We start from the raw sequence: 15,212 nt of genomic DNA, 5'->3' as shown, positions 1-15,212 counted from the left end.
CTTCCACAAGGTGGCGATTGTGGCCTACATTAGCACATGATGTGCTGATAGACAAACAAATGGACCCTCTCTTCTGTCAAGGGTCATACTTCAAAGCAGGAGGAAGCCATTTACCCACATAAGCTGGAATACTAATAGTATTAGCGACTTGTGTTTGTCTGTGCTCTATCCGTTTTAAATGCTGTGTCAAACAAGGAAGCTCAAACACAGAGGCTTCAGGAACAATCGTCTGGGTGGCAGACGGATGATTGTTCTGTGCAGATTATGCGGTTTTCCCGTGTGAGACATAATCCGTGAGACGATGTTCACCATAACAGTCAGGAGGTGCATCTGATTTATAAATGACGAATGTGGTCATCATTGGTTCGATATTTATTGGTGTGCCATACTGATGAGGGAAAATAAGCCCGAAATTAGGATCGTTTGCTCCATTTGATGTTTAACTGATTATGATAATATAATCTTTGTCTGTTTGACAGAGTCACCAGCCCGAAGCCTCTGTGTTAGAGGTGAAGCTTTGGTGTGGACTGTGTCTGTTGGGGATCGGCGGAATGCTCGTCACACTCCATATGTTTCGATTTGCCTGCCGATCACATCATGTGCCTTCTGATTGAATGGTTTATATTTGCAGGAACAATCGTCTGGGTGGCAGATGGATTGTTGTTCTGTGCGGGTTATGTGGTTTTACCATGTGAGACATAATCTGTGGCAATGCTCACTATAACAGTCAGGTGTGTCTGGTATATATTGTTGTGGTTGACGAAATTCACAAACCACCATTCAGGTCCCTTAGGTGAGATATCTCGGTAAGTATATGTGTAGTTAGGCCCAAACCCGTTGTCTAGAGGGAATACATGTCATTCATGCGGGCTGCGACTCTTCAGGATAGCCGTTTTTCTTTTACTATCTTTATTTTGGACCAGCCGCCATTATTACCACCACCAACCACGTCTCAACAGCCATCACACAACAACCACCAACCACAACGCCGCTTCACAACAACAACCACCAACCACAACGCCGCTTCACAACAACAACCACCAACCACAACGCCGCATCACCACAACCGCCACGACCTTTACCGTCACAACTCGCCACCATCGCATCCACACCATCTCGCGCCACTCGTGGCGCCGATGCTGGACTCGTGTAGGGCGCGCACCGAGCAGCGTGTTCAAAAACATCACGGACTTTCCACAGAAAACGGATCAAAAACGACTCACGCCCACTTTTGTTCCGTCCAATCGGTGAGCGAGGGGCGATTTGGCCCCGCCTCCAGGGCGTTGGAGGGCGGTCGCTATATGCAAATTCATGGATCAAAAAGCATTCACGCCCACTTTTCCTCGGGCCAATGGGGAGCCAGTTAGAGAGGTGAAGGGTCGGAGGCAGAGGGTCAAGGGTGAAAGAGCGAAGCCACGGGGCTTATATTAACGGCTGCGTTCGTCAGTAGAGTTCAGTTGGAAGTTGAGAGTGGAGTGTGCGGAGTTCAAGAGAGTCATCGGTGGAGCTGGAAAGAAGTGGTACTAGTTAGAGTGAAGAGGACGGAGCTGTGGAGAGGTGACGGCGGCGAAGGCGGACGAGGGGGTGCTCGCGTCGGTGCCGGGAGCTGCACACCAGAGAGGCCAGCAACGCGACCGAGGTGGAGGAGGAGACGCTCGCCGCGGGACCCGAGACAGGGTGATATCCTCCTTCCCCCGAGCATCAGCAACCCCCTCCTGTTTCCCCACGCGCTGAGATTGTGCGACAAAGGGGGCCCCCTTCCCACCCCCTACCAGACACTGTCCGCGAGGCCCGCGGAGTTGAGGCGCCACCGCCGCTCCGCGTCTCATCATCAGACGGGTAGGCCCGACACGATCTCGGCCCCAGGCCCGCCTACCCCCCTCATCCTGGAGGGTGGTTCTCTTTTCTTTTGCTTTGGGAATATGTGTTGTCGGCGCCGTCTGTGAAGTAAAATTGTATAAGTGTTGCCGTGTGCCCGGTAGTCGGATAGATATGCATTGTTGCATTTGCTTTTTGTGTAATATTGCATTGTCTTCTTCTTTTACATGTGCTTTTGGTGGAATTGTATATGTGTGCTTTCCGTTCATCGCGAAATAAATGTGCTTATTGTTGAACTGTTTTCCCGCTTCGCTTCGTCTTTTCTTTCATTGAATCTCCATCTTGCTTCACGTAAAGGGTTGGTCGTGGGCTAAAACGCCCGATAATTAATCGAACCGTCGAGGCCGACGAATAACACCGCTCGGTTATCCCGATAGTACGGAATGGGTCGCTTAAAGTGGCCCGTGTCCGAAGTCGACCTGCGGCGAGGTGCGATCGCCCGGTCTACCCTCCGTGTGGGTACTTAGGTAGGTCGAATTTGGCGAGCAACCCTATCCCACGCGGGGGCCGATTGGCACGATCGTGGTGAGACCGAAAGGTCCACCCGTGACTGGTTCCTGGCGTTAGTCCGAGAGGGTCACGACTGGATTGTCCGTCCGGTGGGCGACGTGCCGCGATTCGAGTTACGTGGCCGTCCGCACGCCGGCGGGCGCGAATCCGCAACAATATATATATATATATATATATATATATATATATATATATATATATATATATATATATATATATATATATATATATATATATATATATATATATATATATATATATACATATATATATATACATACATGTTTAAACATGTATAATGTATATATACATACATGAATACACATGTAAATTTGACTTATTATGTATGAGATTAATAAATTACTGCACCTGGTCAAGGTACTACTCAATAGCTCTGCAAGTGCTGAGAAGAAGATGCCATTAGTGGAATATTTTATTTGATGGTGCACTATTATTCTCGATGTGAGGATGGTGTGGCAAGCAAATGTCGGTCCCACCCACGACATGCAAAACTAAAGTTGGAATACCTTCTCTAAAAGGTCCCTAAGGTTATCTATGAGAATCTACCTGGTCTGTTCAGCTGATTGTCTAGGCAGGGATCACTTTCAAGTAATCCAGACCATGGCAAAAGCAAAAAACAGATCAGTCAAAACCAGAAGATCTTCTTCTCGTTCATAATAACAATCTTCAGATGGCATAATTCTGAGCTGCCTCTTTCAATGGCAATAACTCTTGTACCATCTGATAGTTTTACTTGGTAACATCCCAACATCATACATACATACATACATACATACATACATACATACATACATACATGGGGAGCATGCGCCACAGTGTATCTCTGCGTCCACTTTCCACTGGTACTCCAGGGGCCTCTGTCCCGCCATCGCACAGACAGATCCCTGTCCCATCCCCATCTCTTTGAGATAGGACATTCCAGGCTCCCACCCGAAGGGACCGCCTCAGGTTAACCGGAGGAGACCGCCTTCTGGTGGACGACACCTCAGCACCACTTCGTGTGTTTTGTGGAGTGAAGTGTTTTTATGGTGGCCCGAGTGCAAATCCTGCCAAGAACCTCCTCGGACAGCTAACCCACTGCAGGAGGACGTCCACAGACGCAGTTGGGTACCAGATATGGATGACCGTTGTCTCACAAAGAGCTCCACCGCCCTTTGGCGGGTTTTGTTTTTAGTTCTGCTGGGTGTCCATATCCATACACCCTCCTCACCAGGAGGACTTGGTGGGTGAAGGGGAACCGGTTTAGTCGCCGACACTCGACCATTAGCAGGTTATACAGGTTTTACATGATACCTCAAGCAAGTCATCTGTTCTGCCCTGACCTGACAATCTGGTTTGGGTGCCACCATATCGGCCAGGCTGCTCTGTACTTCTATCACAACACAGTGCAGATCCCCTTCCCCAAGCCTCCGAGTAGCCAGATTACAGGTGCACGCCACTACGCCCAGTGTATCCCCACATCCTTTTGCACTTTTCAAAATGTTTTTATTACTTCTACATAAAGAATTGGCAATACCTTTAGAATCGACTCAATTGACGTTTTTTTTTTTTCTACAAGAACGAGGCTCATGGAATAGCAAGGGTGAAATGACAATTTGGTGTCAGGGCAACGATTCGGCACAACGAGTAAGGGAATAAACGAACAGGAAAGGAAGAATGAGAAAGAAAGGGAAGGAAACGCTGAAATCAGCAAGTAAGAGATCTGGGTTGGGAAGGGTTAATGGGGGTAATAAAGATCATGGGTCAGGACGAGAGATGACTCGATGAAGTGGTGATGCAAAGTGTGCTTGAAACCCGGAGGGAAGAGGGTTAAAGAGTGTGGGTGGAGTATGAGGAGGGGGTTAAAGAGTGTGGGTGGAGTGTGAGGAGGGGGTTAAAGAGTGTGGGTGGAGTGTGAGGAGGGGGTTAAAGAGTGTGGGTGGAGTGGGAGGAGGGGGTTAAAGAGTGTGGAGGGGAAGGTTTAATAGAAGGTATGTACATGGAATGAGGGAAGCTATGGGCGGTGTCACTGGTGGTGTTTCTTCCAACGGGTTAATCCACCAAGGCAGTGCAAGCAGTGTTGAGTAGCAAGTCCTTCGAGAAACATGGCGTGTCTGTTCCTGTTCCTGATTGTATGTTCTTCGTGTTTGGAGAGTGGGTTCGGCTTCGCATTTCGTTCAGAGGGGTCACCGTTGATGAAGGTGAAGGAAGTTCAACACGGTGAAGGTGTGTGATGAGTAGTAGTCTGGGGATAGCGGGTTACGTTTCAATAATAACTCGCCAAACCCGCGCTCCGCGCAAATTTTCTAACGTGAGGGTTCGTTAGGACGTCAATATATCCAGTGTTCACAATGTGATTTATAGAATTTCTTTATTTACAATGTTTCTTACATTTTTTGTGTCAAATTCACCTTCTGAGGGAGTCAGCGTGTGCAGAAGAGAGTTTTACATTGCAGACGCTGTTTTCTTGGAGTGGCATTACACCTCTCAGCGGTGACGGTCTGTCGACGACAGACGTAATGACGTCAGCGAATGACCGATGATGTCATGACGTCATTACGCCTCTCAGCGGTGACGGTCTGTCGACGACAGACGTAATGACGTCAGCGAATGACCGATGATGTCATGACGTCATTACACCTCTCAGCGGTGACGGTCTGTCAACGACACGTAGTGACGTCAGCGAATGACCGATGATGTCATGACGTCATTACGCCTCTCAGCGGTAACAGTCTGTCGATGACAGACGTAGTGACGTCAGCGAATGACCGATGATGTCATGATGTCATTACGCATCTTAGCGGTGACGTCAGACGTCGCCATGCAAATGAATGTAAAACTTAGAAAATCTCCAAAAATTCCCAAACCTGTCCGTGTGGCGCGATCTCACATAGCCTATGCTGTTCAGTAGACCACAGACCACCCGCATGCCGAAAGTGGCGACAATCCGTCCAGAAGATTCGGAGGAGATACGTCCACAAAATATGGCTTCGCGTATTAATGTATCTATAATTCCAGCAGTGTGTGTGTGTGTGTGTGTGTGTGTGTGTGTGTGTGTGTGTGTGTGTGTGTGTGTGTGTGTGTGTGTGTGTGTGTGTGTGTGTGTGTGTGTGTCTGTGACCGCTGTTTCTCGACAACCGCTGGTACGATCTAATTGAAACTTGCCAGGTATATTGCTGGGGACCTGAGGATGTGTCTTTTCAAGGTTTGATATTAATCGGTCAAGCAGTTCCCAAGTTACGGCCATTTATTTGCCAACCAATGACAGGACACGGTGCTATGACGTCACGAGTGTCGTCACAATTGTTTTTTTTTTGTTTGATTGTTTGTTTGTTTTTGCACATACAGCCACGCACGTACTAGTTTATCTATAGTTCCAGCAATCTCTGTGTGTCTGTCTGTCTGTCTGTCTGTCTGCAACCGCTGTTTCTCGACAACCACTGGTCCGATCTCGACAACCACTGGTCCGATCAAGTGGTTCCCAAGTTATGGCCATTTATTTACCAAACCAATGACAGGACACGGTGCTATGACGTCATAATTGACGTCATAATTCTTCTTTTTTTCTTCTTCTTTTTTTGCACGTATGGGCACGCATGTACGGGCACGCACGTACGGGCACGTACTAGTATAATAATAAGGGAATTGATGGAATAAATGTTTGTTTTGAATAAAGAACTTCACTTTCAGAGAGGACGACGTGAAGGAAATAAAACTTTAATTTTTATCGTTATCTTGTCCTGTAGTGGTTAAAAGCGGTGTTGGTGTTTTTAAAAAAAATTTCATGACATGTTCCATTGTTCATAAGCTATATATTGTTTGAAGCAAATCTCCAATGCAGGTGCGCACAGTGTAATAACTTAGGTAAACCTATTTTATCCTAATTATAACTTTTATAACCATTAATGGGTTCTTCAAACTCTATCTGTGATCCACAGCAGGCGTTATGGTAAATTAGAGGGAAAGTAAAAGTTGCACGTTTCGGTTTTGGTAACTATCGTTATGATGATCATGATTTTCATGGAATCAGAAAATAATTGTGTGTAGCAGGGAAAGCATACCTGTTGTCCAAACAAAGGCACTTACCTGGTCATAGATGTCCTATTTTTTTGAAGTCATGAATTAGTGGTGTGGATACGAGTTCAACTCTGATGTTGTCATCTAAACACAGTCTTTTATTGGTGAAACACGGTCAGCCTAACATGGTCTTCCTAGGAGGAAATGGTGGAGGAGGAAGAAGAGGTAATATTCGGGGTGGAGGGGGAAAATGGTGAAAGAGGAGGAAATAGTGAAGGGAAGGTGGTCGAGGATAATAAAAGTGGAGTGCTGAGAGTCCTGATAACAAGTCACTTCTTCCCCAAGTGTATTGCAGAGCACAGTAGTACTCCATATAGAGGGATGATATGGGGCGGTGGGGGGGGGGGGGAAATGGCTGCCCGTTCAAATGTGAACACAATGACAGGCTTAAAAACTACAATAGAGTGAAGTCGTCAGCATTTAAAAGCTACCCGTTTTTTTTCTTTTCTTCCTCCTCCTCTTCCCTCAATAAGAGGTGTGGTCCAATGGCACCACGCTTCTGCCCTGCCTTGACCACGATACTCTGACACCTCCCTCTGTCCTCAGACAACTCCCTTCACTCTCCAACCACCCTTACCTAACGGATATCCCTCCTCACACAATCCTCCCATCTCAACTGTGGTCTACCTTTTTCCTCCTACCTTGCTCCCTCAACCTATCTGCTCTTTTTTCCATTTTCTCTTCCCCCATCCACACCAAGTACCCAGTCCATCTCAGCCAGCATTTCACCAATCTACCCATGAAGCTCATCTGCACACCAATCTCCTCCCTCAGTTCAACCATCCTCCTTCTATCCACCCTCTTCACTCCCTCAATCATCCTGACCTAGTTCTCACAAACCTGCAGGTGCTGTTGTTGTCTCTGTCAGTGCCACCATCTCCAGGCTGTAAAGGTAGACTGGCACTAAACACGACATCAGAACCTTCCCTTTCAATTTTCTTGATATCTTTCTGTCTGCCATTACTCCCTCCACCCTCCTCCACAGATTCACACCCACCTGAATCCTCCTCCGCACCTCTGCCTTGGAATTACTATCCCCGGTCGTTGTTCCTCCCAGATACTCAAACATTATTCCCTGCCTGATCTCCTTCCCTTCTAACCTAATATTCATTTATTTTCTCTGCTGCCTGACCCACATCACCTCAGTCTTCTCCATACTCATCTTCAGCCCATGCTTCCCAAACGCCTCCTTCCGCTCTCCCAGTACCTCCTGCATCTCCCTCCCACTGTCTACCACAAGAGCCAGATCGTCCGCATACAACAACCTCCCCATACTACCCCTCAAGCTCACCTTCCTGCTTACCAGTTCCATCACCATAATAAACATGAGTGGGCTGAAAGAGCTTCCCTGCCTCAAACTGATGTTCATGCTGAACTCCTCAGACACCCCAAGACCAACCAAAACTCTTCCCTTCGTTCCCTTGTACATCCCTGACACCAACCTGACTTCTGCTTCCGGCACTCCAATCCATCTCAGTGTTGCCATCACCATCTATCTTGGTACAGTGTCGTAGGTTTTCTCCAGGTCCACAAATCCCAATGCCATGTCACTTTACAGCTCCAACCTCTTCTCCACCAGCTGTCTCAGTGCAAACATCCCATCTGTCATTCCCCTCCCCTTTCTCAACCTCTACTGCTCTTCTCCAATCTCCATTTCAACACTCTTCCTTATCCTCCCATCCAGAATCCTCTCCAACACCTTCTTTATATGATCGGAGGAGGAGGCAATAAATTGGAGGAGGCAATAACCAAGAAAAGCCACTTAGGAGTTTGGGACGTCCTGTGGGAGGAAGGATTCTGTTAAACATGTCTGGTGTATCAAAAGCAGCCTGGCTTGAGACATCTGTCAAGTTATGGCAGAGACTTTGGATATTTGAGGTCCACAGAGTTAAAGATAGGGGGAGGAGGCATTGGATGCAGAATAGGGATGGGGGAGGCTTTGCAGGGGTAAGGTGAAGCTTTGGGGAGGTGGGGTGAGGGGGAATGTTTGAGTGTGTAGGGTGTGGGGAAGGTTTGAGTGTGTGGCATGGGGGAAGGTTTGAGTGTTTTATATCCCACTGAGAGGCCAGATCTGCATCAGGACCTAAACAAAAATCTAATCAGCTTCTTCTTGTCACACTTCAACCTGTCCATCAAATTTTGACCAAACTCGTCAACATTTTAAGATATCGTGCTGTGTATCGTTTTTGGCCATATTTCTCAATCGTGTAGAATTATTTTTTAAATTCTCTTGTCCAGATCCGGATCTTCAGCAATATCTAATTAATTTGTCCTTGTCACACACACACACACACACACACACACACACACACACACACACACACACACACACACACACACACACACACACACACACACACACACACACACACACAACCTGTCCACCAAGTTTTGTCCGTGTCCGTCCATAACTTTTTGAAATATCCAACTCACAGAGAGACAAGCAGAGGTGAAAACATAACCACCATTCAAGCAAGGTAGCGGAGGAATTTGTCAAACTTTACTGTAAACTTTTACAGTGATGAATTTTTGAAATACTGCAACCCTAACCCCTAAGTAACCGAACTTAAAAATCATTTAAAAGTTTCACTATTTGCTGCTGTTCGGTTTATTACATCTGATTAATCAAGAGTGATCTCCAAATGTTCAATTTTTAAAAAAAAAATCAGAATCTCTTTTACTTTTAGATGCTCTTTGTCCCCAGTCATTATTTTAAAATCATGCCGACCGTACCTGGGCATTGCGGTAACTTACGTTACAGGTTCATTCTGGCACATTACCGACCTGCACCTTGACTCCAGTTACCAAGAATCCGCCAAGCCTCGTAATGTGTGCCTCACCTCGTTGGGCCTGCCGGTTACAGATGCCGGGCCTTTTGGCTCGCACCTTTGTGACTCTCCTTGGAAACTCGTGCACTCTGCCCTGGAACGCATGCGCGCTCTGTTTCCTCATCCAGACTTCCTCATCTGGACTGGGTACTTGAGGAGGAGCAGCCGAGGGAACTCGCTCCATGCATCACATTCATTCTGACTTTTGTTGGCAACCTCCCTTAACCTCAGATTCTCTGCTTTATGCCCTCATTCTCAAAACTCGACCTCACCAGTTAGCTACTTCTTTTTCTCACCCTTTCCTTGACCTGCTGGCTTTATTGTACGTCATCATTCCTACCTCTTCCTAAATCGTGGTTCACTGTTTCCACAATAATCAGCTTACCTTGCTTGGTCACACACCCTATCATCTTTTCCACCTTGGTCCTTTGCCCTGCTAAAATCCATTTGTGTCCTCTCGTAATCCCCCATTCCATTTCCCATTCGCACATGTGTGGCTCCTGCTCTTGTGCTTTGATCAAAGATTTAATATGTTATTGTGGTGATTAATTTCTGTGGTTGCATCGAGTTTCTTTTTGCTGTTCATGTGTGTTTTCCATGCAGTGATAGCCCCCCTCACCTGCCCGTCGGTGATCTCTCCACGGCTGCTGTTCTGGACACCATGAGGAATTTCACATCTGCCATATTGACTGCCTTTCCAAACACTCTTGTGTTTCCAGCATTAGGGAATCACGATTACTGGCCGCAGGTGGGAATCCCATCAATTTATGTGCTGATTTTCGTGTGGGGGCTAGTATTAAGTGCTGTGATGATGATCCTTCTGTTATGACAGGATCAGATGCCTGGAAATGTTTGTGAGGTATACAGCAAGGTGGGGCAGATGTGGAAGGAGTGGCTGACTGATGAAGCTCTTGCGACTTTCAAAAGAGGTGCAAACTCCTTCTTGAGCCTTAATTACAAGAGAAAATGATACAAAGGTTTAGGCGAAATTCTAAAATCCACTTTTCTCTTTGATTACTTCCTCCTCTCCCTTTCCCAATTGCTGACCCCGTAATTGCTTGAGCTGTCCCGGTGTTTGTTTGTGTGTTTGCTTTCTTTCTGGACAGGATCTAAGGCTTGTAGTGGAGGATACACACACACACACACACCTCATACACATGGACATACAGACAAATACACGAGACACAACACACAGGACCGTTAGATGAGAGAAATACATCCACTGAGCTTGGGGGAAGTGCTGTCACCTCCCTGGGCACTCTGGGTACCAACGACACAACAACAATGGCACCTTTCACACCACACTCAGTGGGACATTTCCTGAGGAGAAATTCCTCCTCCCCATGGATGGCAATCTATGGTAATTGTCTGTGTTCTTATCCTTTTCAATTTGATCGTCAAGCAAGGAAGCAGCACGTGCCATAAAGTCTTTGGTATGACTTGGCCGGGGATTAAATCACTAACCTTCGAGACTTGGAGCGGATGTTCTAATGAAACGGAAGACCAAGAAGGAATCCGAAGAAATAAAGTGCAACGATGGAGTCATCAGGAGGAACCTGTGAAACCACAGAATCTTCGAAGGTTCGGTTGGAGGTATTCGGTTTACATCGTTTGAGAATTAAAACATCAAACTTTGATGATGTTGCACAAACAAATGAAGGAAACTGTAACGGCAATGGCAATGAAGGTAGAGTGCATACCTCCGCCGGGCTGAATAGTTGACGTTTTGTATCCCATTGATAGTCCGATCTCCATCCAGACCTTAACCAAAATCTCATCGACTTGTTCTTCTTACCTACCCAACTCATCCACCAAATTTTGTCAGAATCCGTTCACAACGTTTTGAAATATCATGCTACGTATGGGTTTTGGCCCGATCTCTCAATGTTAAAAAAAAGCACTAAAAAAAATGTTTAATTCTCAAATTCGGATCTTCACCAAAATCTAATAATTTCGTTACTGTCACAGACCCAACCTGTCCACCAAGTTTCGTCTGAATCCCTTCATAATGTTTTTAAATGTCCTGCTAACAGACAGACTGGTGTAAAAAGCTAACCTCTGTCCACCTTTGGTGGCAGAAGTAACTTAAAAACATTACACATACTTTGTAAAAACTTTAAAAAAAAAATAAAAAAGTACTGCTGATATTGCACAAACTAAAAGTGTACTTTGATCCCTTTTGGGGATATCACATCTTTTGAAGGTTGAACTGTTTCCCAAGAAATGCAAATCACTCAGCTGTGTTTATGTTAATGTTTTGGAGTGATAGGCTGTCAAAACAATCGAGTGAACATTTGGACATATGAATGGATCTTTAATAGTATGGGGTGTGCTGTGTTGTACCAGGTGGATTTTACACACAGCTCGTGCCGTGGAATCACACCCAAGACTCCACCCCACTCCGTATCGTCAGCTTGAATACAGTACTGTACTACAAGCCAGATCATAGCACTGCTGGTTTGGTGGACCCTGGAGGACAATTGGCGTGGCTCAAAGGGGTGCTCTCTGCAGCTCAAAGGGATGGGGAGAAGGTATACAATAAAGGCCAATCGATGAGGTTGGACATACAAAATTTTGTTCTGAAAGTGTTTGAACTATGTTCGGCTTTTCATTCGTTTATTTTGCCTTTGTCTTTGTTTTAGTTCCTCTTCGCTTTTGCAGGTCTACGTGATTGCACACGTACCACCTGGAGTGGACCCCTGGCACAACACCACATTCTACAACCCAGCCACAAATGAACGCTACCTGTCCATCCTTCGTACTTTTGCGGATGTTATTGTCACACAGATGTATGGACACATGCATAATGATTGCTTCCGCGTGTTGCGAGACACTGCAGGTAGTGTGATAGAAGAAGGCTTCTCAATTTTGAACCTCTTATTGTACATCTTGCAACTCACAAAACGCTTGTACCAACAACCTCTACAAACACGTCATTTGCTCATGTTTTACTTTTCCAAAACTTAGTGATGGACAAAAAAAAAAACGTGTTAAACAGATATCTATCTGACACCAACCCCAGGTACTGCAGTTGGGTCAGTCTTCCTTGCTCCAGCCATCACGCCGTGGAAACCAAACAATGGAAAGATAGCCTCACCACTTGCCAATAATCCTGGGTTTCGCCTGTACAAATACAGCCATGAAGATTACGGCATCTTGGTGAGAATCAGGTTTCCTCATCACATCTATGTGGTGTAGATGTTCCACGTGTAGAAAGACATTACAGGATAACGTTGCTGTGGAAAGGCTTGACATTTGAAAATGGAGCTACACTTTTTTTGCTATTCTGCACATAACGCAAACACTTTTGCTCTTCTGCTGACTTTTGCTAAGTTCAAAAGGAGAATGAGGTGGCCACTGCCGGATAAGTTAGGTATTCCAGTTTAATGATTCAGTGGAATTGTAGTTTAGAGCATCTGCCCTGATTCTGGGAGTTCGGTGGACTTGTTCTAAATACTTTTAAAATGATGCGTTCTCCTTCCTTACTTGGAGGTCAGCGTTTATTGGATAGAGCACAGATAAGCCCGGTGAGTTAGCATCTCTTGTGGAGGGAGATTAATTCCTAAACGTTCCCTGTTGACTGTGGAGAGAAAGGCACCACCGCTGGATGTAGCCATTGACACCAAGTGTGTTTTGGGAAGTAACACCCCCACCCCCCCCCCAAGGTCAACAGATTTGTCTAATGCCAAGTCATGTGTTGTCTGCTGTGTGTGTGTGTGTGTGTGTGTGTGTGTGTGTGTGTGTGTGTGTGTGTGTGTGTGTGTGTGTGTGTGTGTGTGTGTGCGTGTGTGTGCGTGTGTGTGTGCGTGTGTGTGTGACGGCTCTTCCACGAGGCGTGGAAACTGTACGTACCCCTGATTAATTTATCTTGTGGCGGAAGCTGGGGTTTTGTTTGTCGTAAGTGATGAAACGTTTTCCTTTTGAGAATGGCAGTGCTTATCATGCAACACCATTACATTCAGGACTTGTGGCAATACTTCTTGAACCTGACGGATGCCAACCTCAAGCGCTTTGCTGACTGGCACATCGAATACAAAATGGCTGCCACCTACAACCTGAAGGACCTGCGTCCGCACAGCCTCGCGCAGCTTGCCAAGCGTCTTGAAGAGCCTCATGGAAAAGCATTTGCACTTTACTTCAAATACTTTTTGGTGAGCTTCTCACCTAATTTACCCTGCGTGGATTGCTGTCAATGGATTCACGCATGTGCCGTGAACTTTCTGGATCATACGGCCTACCAACGGTGCCTTGCTCAACACAGGCAAACTGAGAGATTACCAAGTGGGTGTTTTGCTAGATGATTTTCAGGTGCAAGGTTGTTGGTAGAGATTAATGTCTTGCCCTTCTCCAATCCCCTCCCTTGCTGTGTATCTTGCACTTGTAATATTCCTTTAAACGGTGAGATTTTCTGTGAATTTGCATCAAGATATAAAATGTACGAATGTGGGATTAATTCGTGAAGCGGTTTGTTTGCTGAATGTGACAATATTTGACTACGATGTCATGTGCAGTCCACAGGTGACATGTATATGTATAAATGATCAATGCAATAAGTGATTGAAATGTTTACTAGACGTGTTTGAGTTAAATAATTAATTTGGTTTGCCAGAATTTCCCACAGAAGAAATAAATTGAGCCTGAAATGTATTTTTGCACAATTAATGGGTCCATCTGTTTATTATGTACTGTATGTGAATAAGGCAGAATTGGTCCTACACACCACACATACACACACACACACACACACACACACACACACACACACACGTAATCACTCTGCTCACACGGAATCACTCCGTGTATACGCAATAGCTCTAATGCTGTCAAATTACATGATACCGACCAAAGTGAGAACCAATGACCACAAAATGTATTTGTCCATGAGTGGTCATTGGTTTCCACTCCCTTCTGTTTGTTTCCTCCACCACCGAAGGTGGACCGATGTTGTTTTCAGCCTGCCTGTTTGTTTGTCTTTTTTTTTGTCTATGAGCAAGATATCTTGAAACTTTGTGGACAGATTGGGTGTGTGACAAGGAAAATTTGTTTCGATTTTGGTGAAGATGTGAATCCAGATCCAAGAAGTTTAAATATTTTTGAGAGTGATCCTTTCCCATTGAGAGATAGGGTCAAACACGATAGTTTTGATACTTCAAAACGTTGTGGACAGATTGTGACAAGGCAAATATTTTCTTTGTTGATGAAGATAGAAGAAGAATCTGGAAGGAGCATATGGAATCCATCATGAATCAGGAAAATCAGTGGGATGGTTTGGTGGAAGCTGAAAGAATGGAGGGCCCAGTGAAAGCAATCTCAAAGGAAGAAATAAAGAAAGCTTTGGAAAGTATTGTTGCGAATTCGCGCCCGCCGGCATGCGAACGGCCACGTAACTCGAATCGCGGAACGTCGCCTACCGGATGAACAATTCTGTCGTGACCCTCTCGGACTAATGCTGGGAGCTAGTCATGGGTGGGCCTTTCGGCCTCCCCACGATCGTGCCAATCGGCCACCCGCGTGGGATAGGGTTGTTCGCCAAACTCGACCTACCTAAGTACCCACGCGGAAGGGTAGACCGGGCGATAGCACCTCGCCGCAGGTCGACTCCGGACACGGGCCGCTTAAGCGATCCGTTCCATACTATCGGGATAACCGAGCGGTGTTATCGTCGGCCTCGACGGTTCCGATTAATTATCGGGCGTATTAAGCCCACTACCAACCCTTTACGTAAAGCAAGATGGAGATTCAATTAAAGAAAAGACGAAGCGAAATGGGAAAACAGTTCAACATGATGCACATTTATTCCGCGGCACACGGAGAGCACACATATACAATTAAACAGAATGCACATAAAGCAATTGCAACAAAAGAAACACAACAATGCAGATCTACAACCGACTACGCGTACACACGACAACACTTACA

The 15,212-nt window shown here is 45.8% G+C and overlaps 1 protein-coding gene across 2 annotated transcripts; it reads left to right on the top strand.

Annotated features, from left to right (window-relative positions):
• Positions 1-4,357: 4,357 nt before the first annotated feature.
• Positions 4,358-13,940, top strand: SMPDL3A (sphingomyelin phosphodiesterase acid like 3A). 2 transcript variants are annotated; one of them, XM_085878648.1, is made up of 8 exons: positions 4,358-4,614; positions 9,227-9,440; positions 9,897-10,041; positions 10,126-10,222; positions 11,640-11,824; positions 11,955-12,132; positions 12,316-12,452; positions 13,256-13,940. In XM_085878648.1, exons 1-8 carry the CDS (start codon positions 4,494-4,496, stop codon positions 13,592-13,594), a joined length of 1,416 nt encoding a protein of 471 aa, XP_085734774.1. In that variant the 5' UTR covers positions 4,358-4,493; the 3' UTR covers positions 13,595-13,940. The 2 variants fall into 2 exon arrangements, with proteins under 2 accessions (XP_085734774.1, XP_085734775.1); XM_085878649.1 differs by having other exon boundaries at positions 4,362-4,614; positions 9,329-9,440.
• The last annotated feature ends 1,272 nt before the right edge of the window (positions 13,941-15,212 follow it).

Source organism: Eptatretus burgeri, chromosome 4 (genome assembly GCF_056783735.1).
Source record: "Eptatretus burgeri isolate ZD-2024b chromosome 4, Ebu_testis_v1, whole genome shotgun sequence".
NCBI lineage: Eukaryota > Metazoa > Chordata > Myxini > Myxiniformes > Myxinidae > Eptatretus > Eptatretus burgeri.
This window is presented reverse-complemented; position numbering and strand designations above follow the sequence as displayed.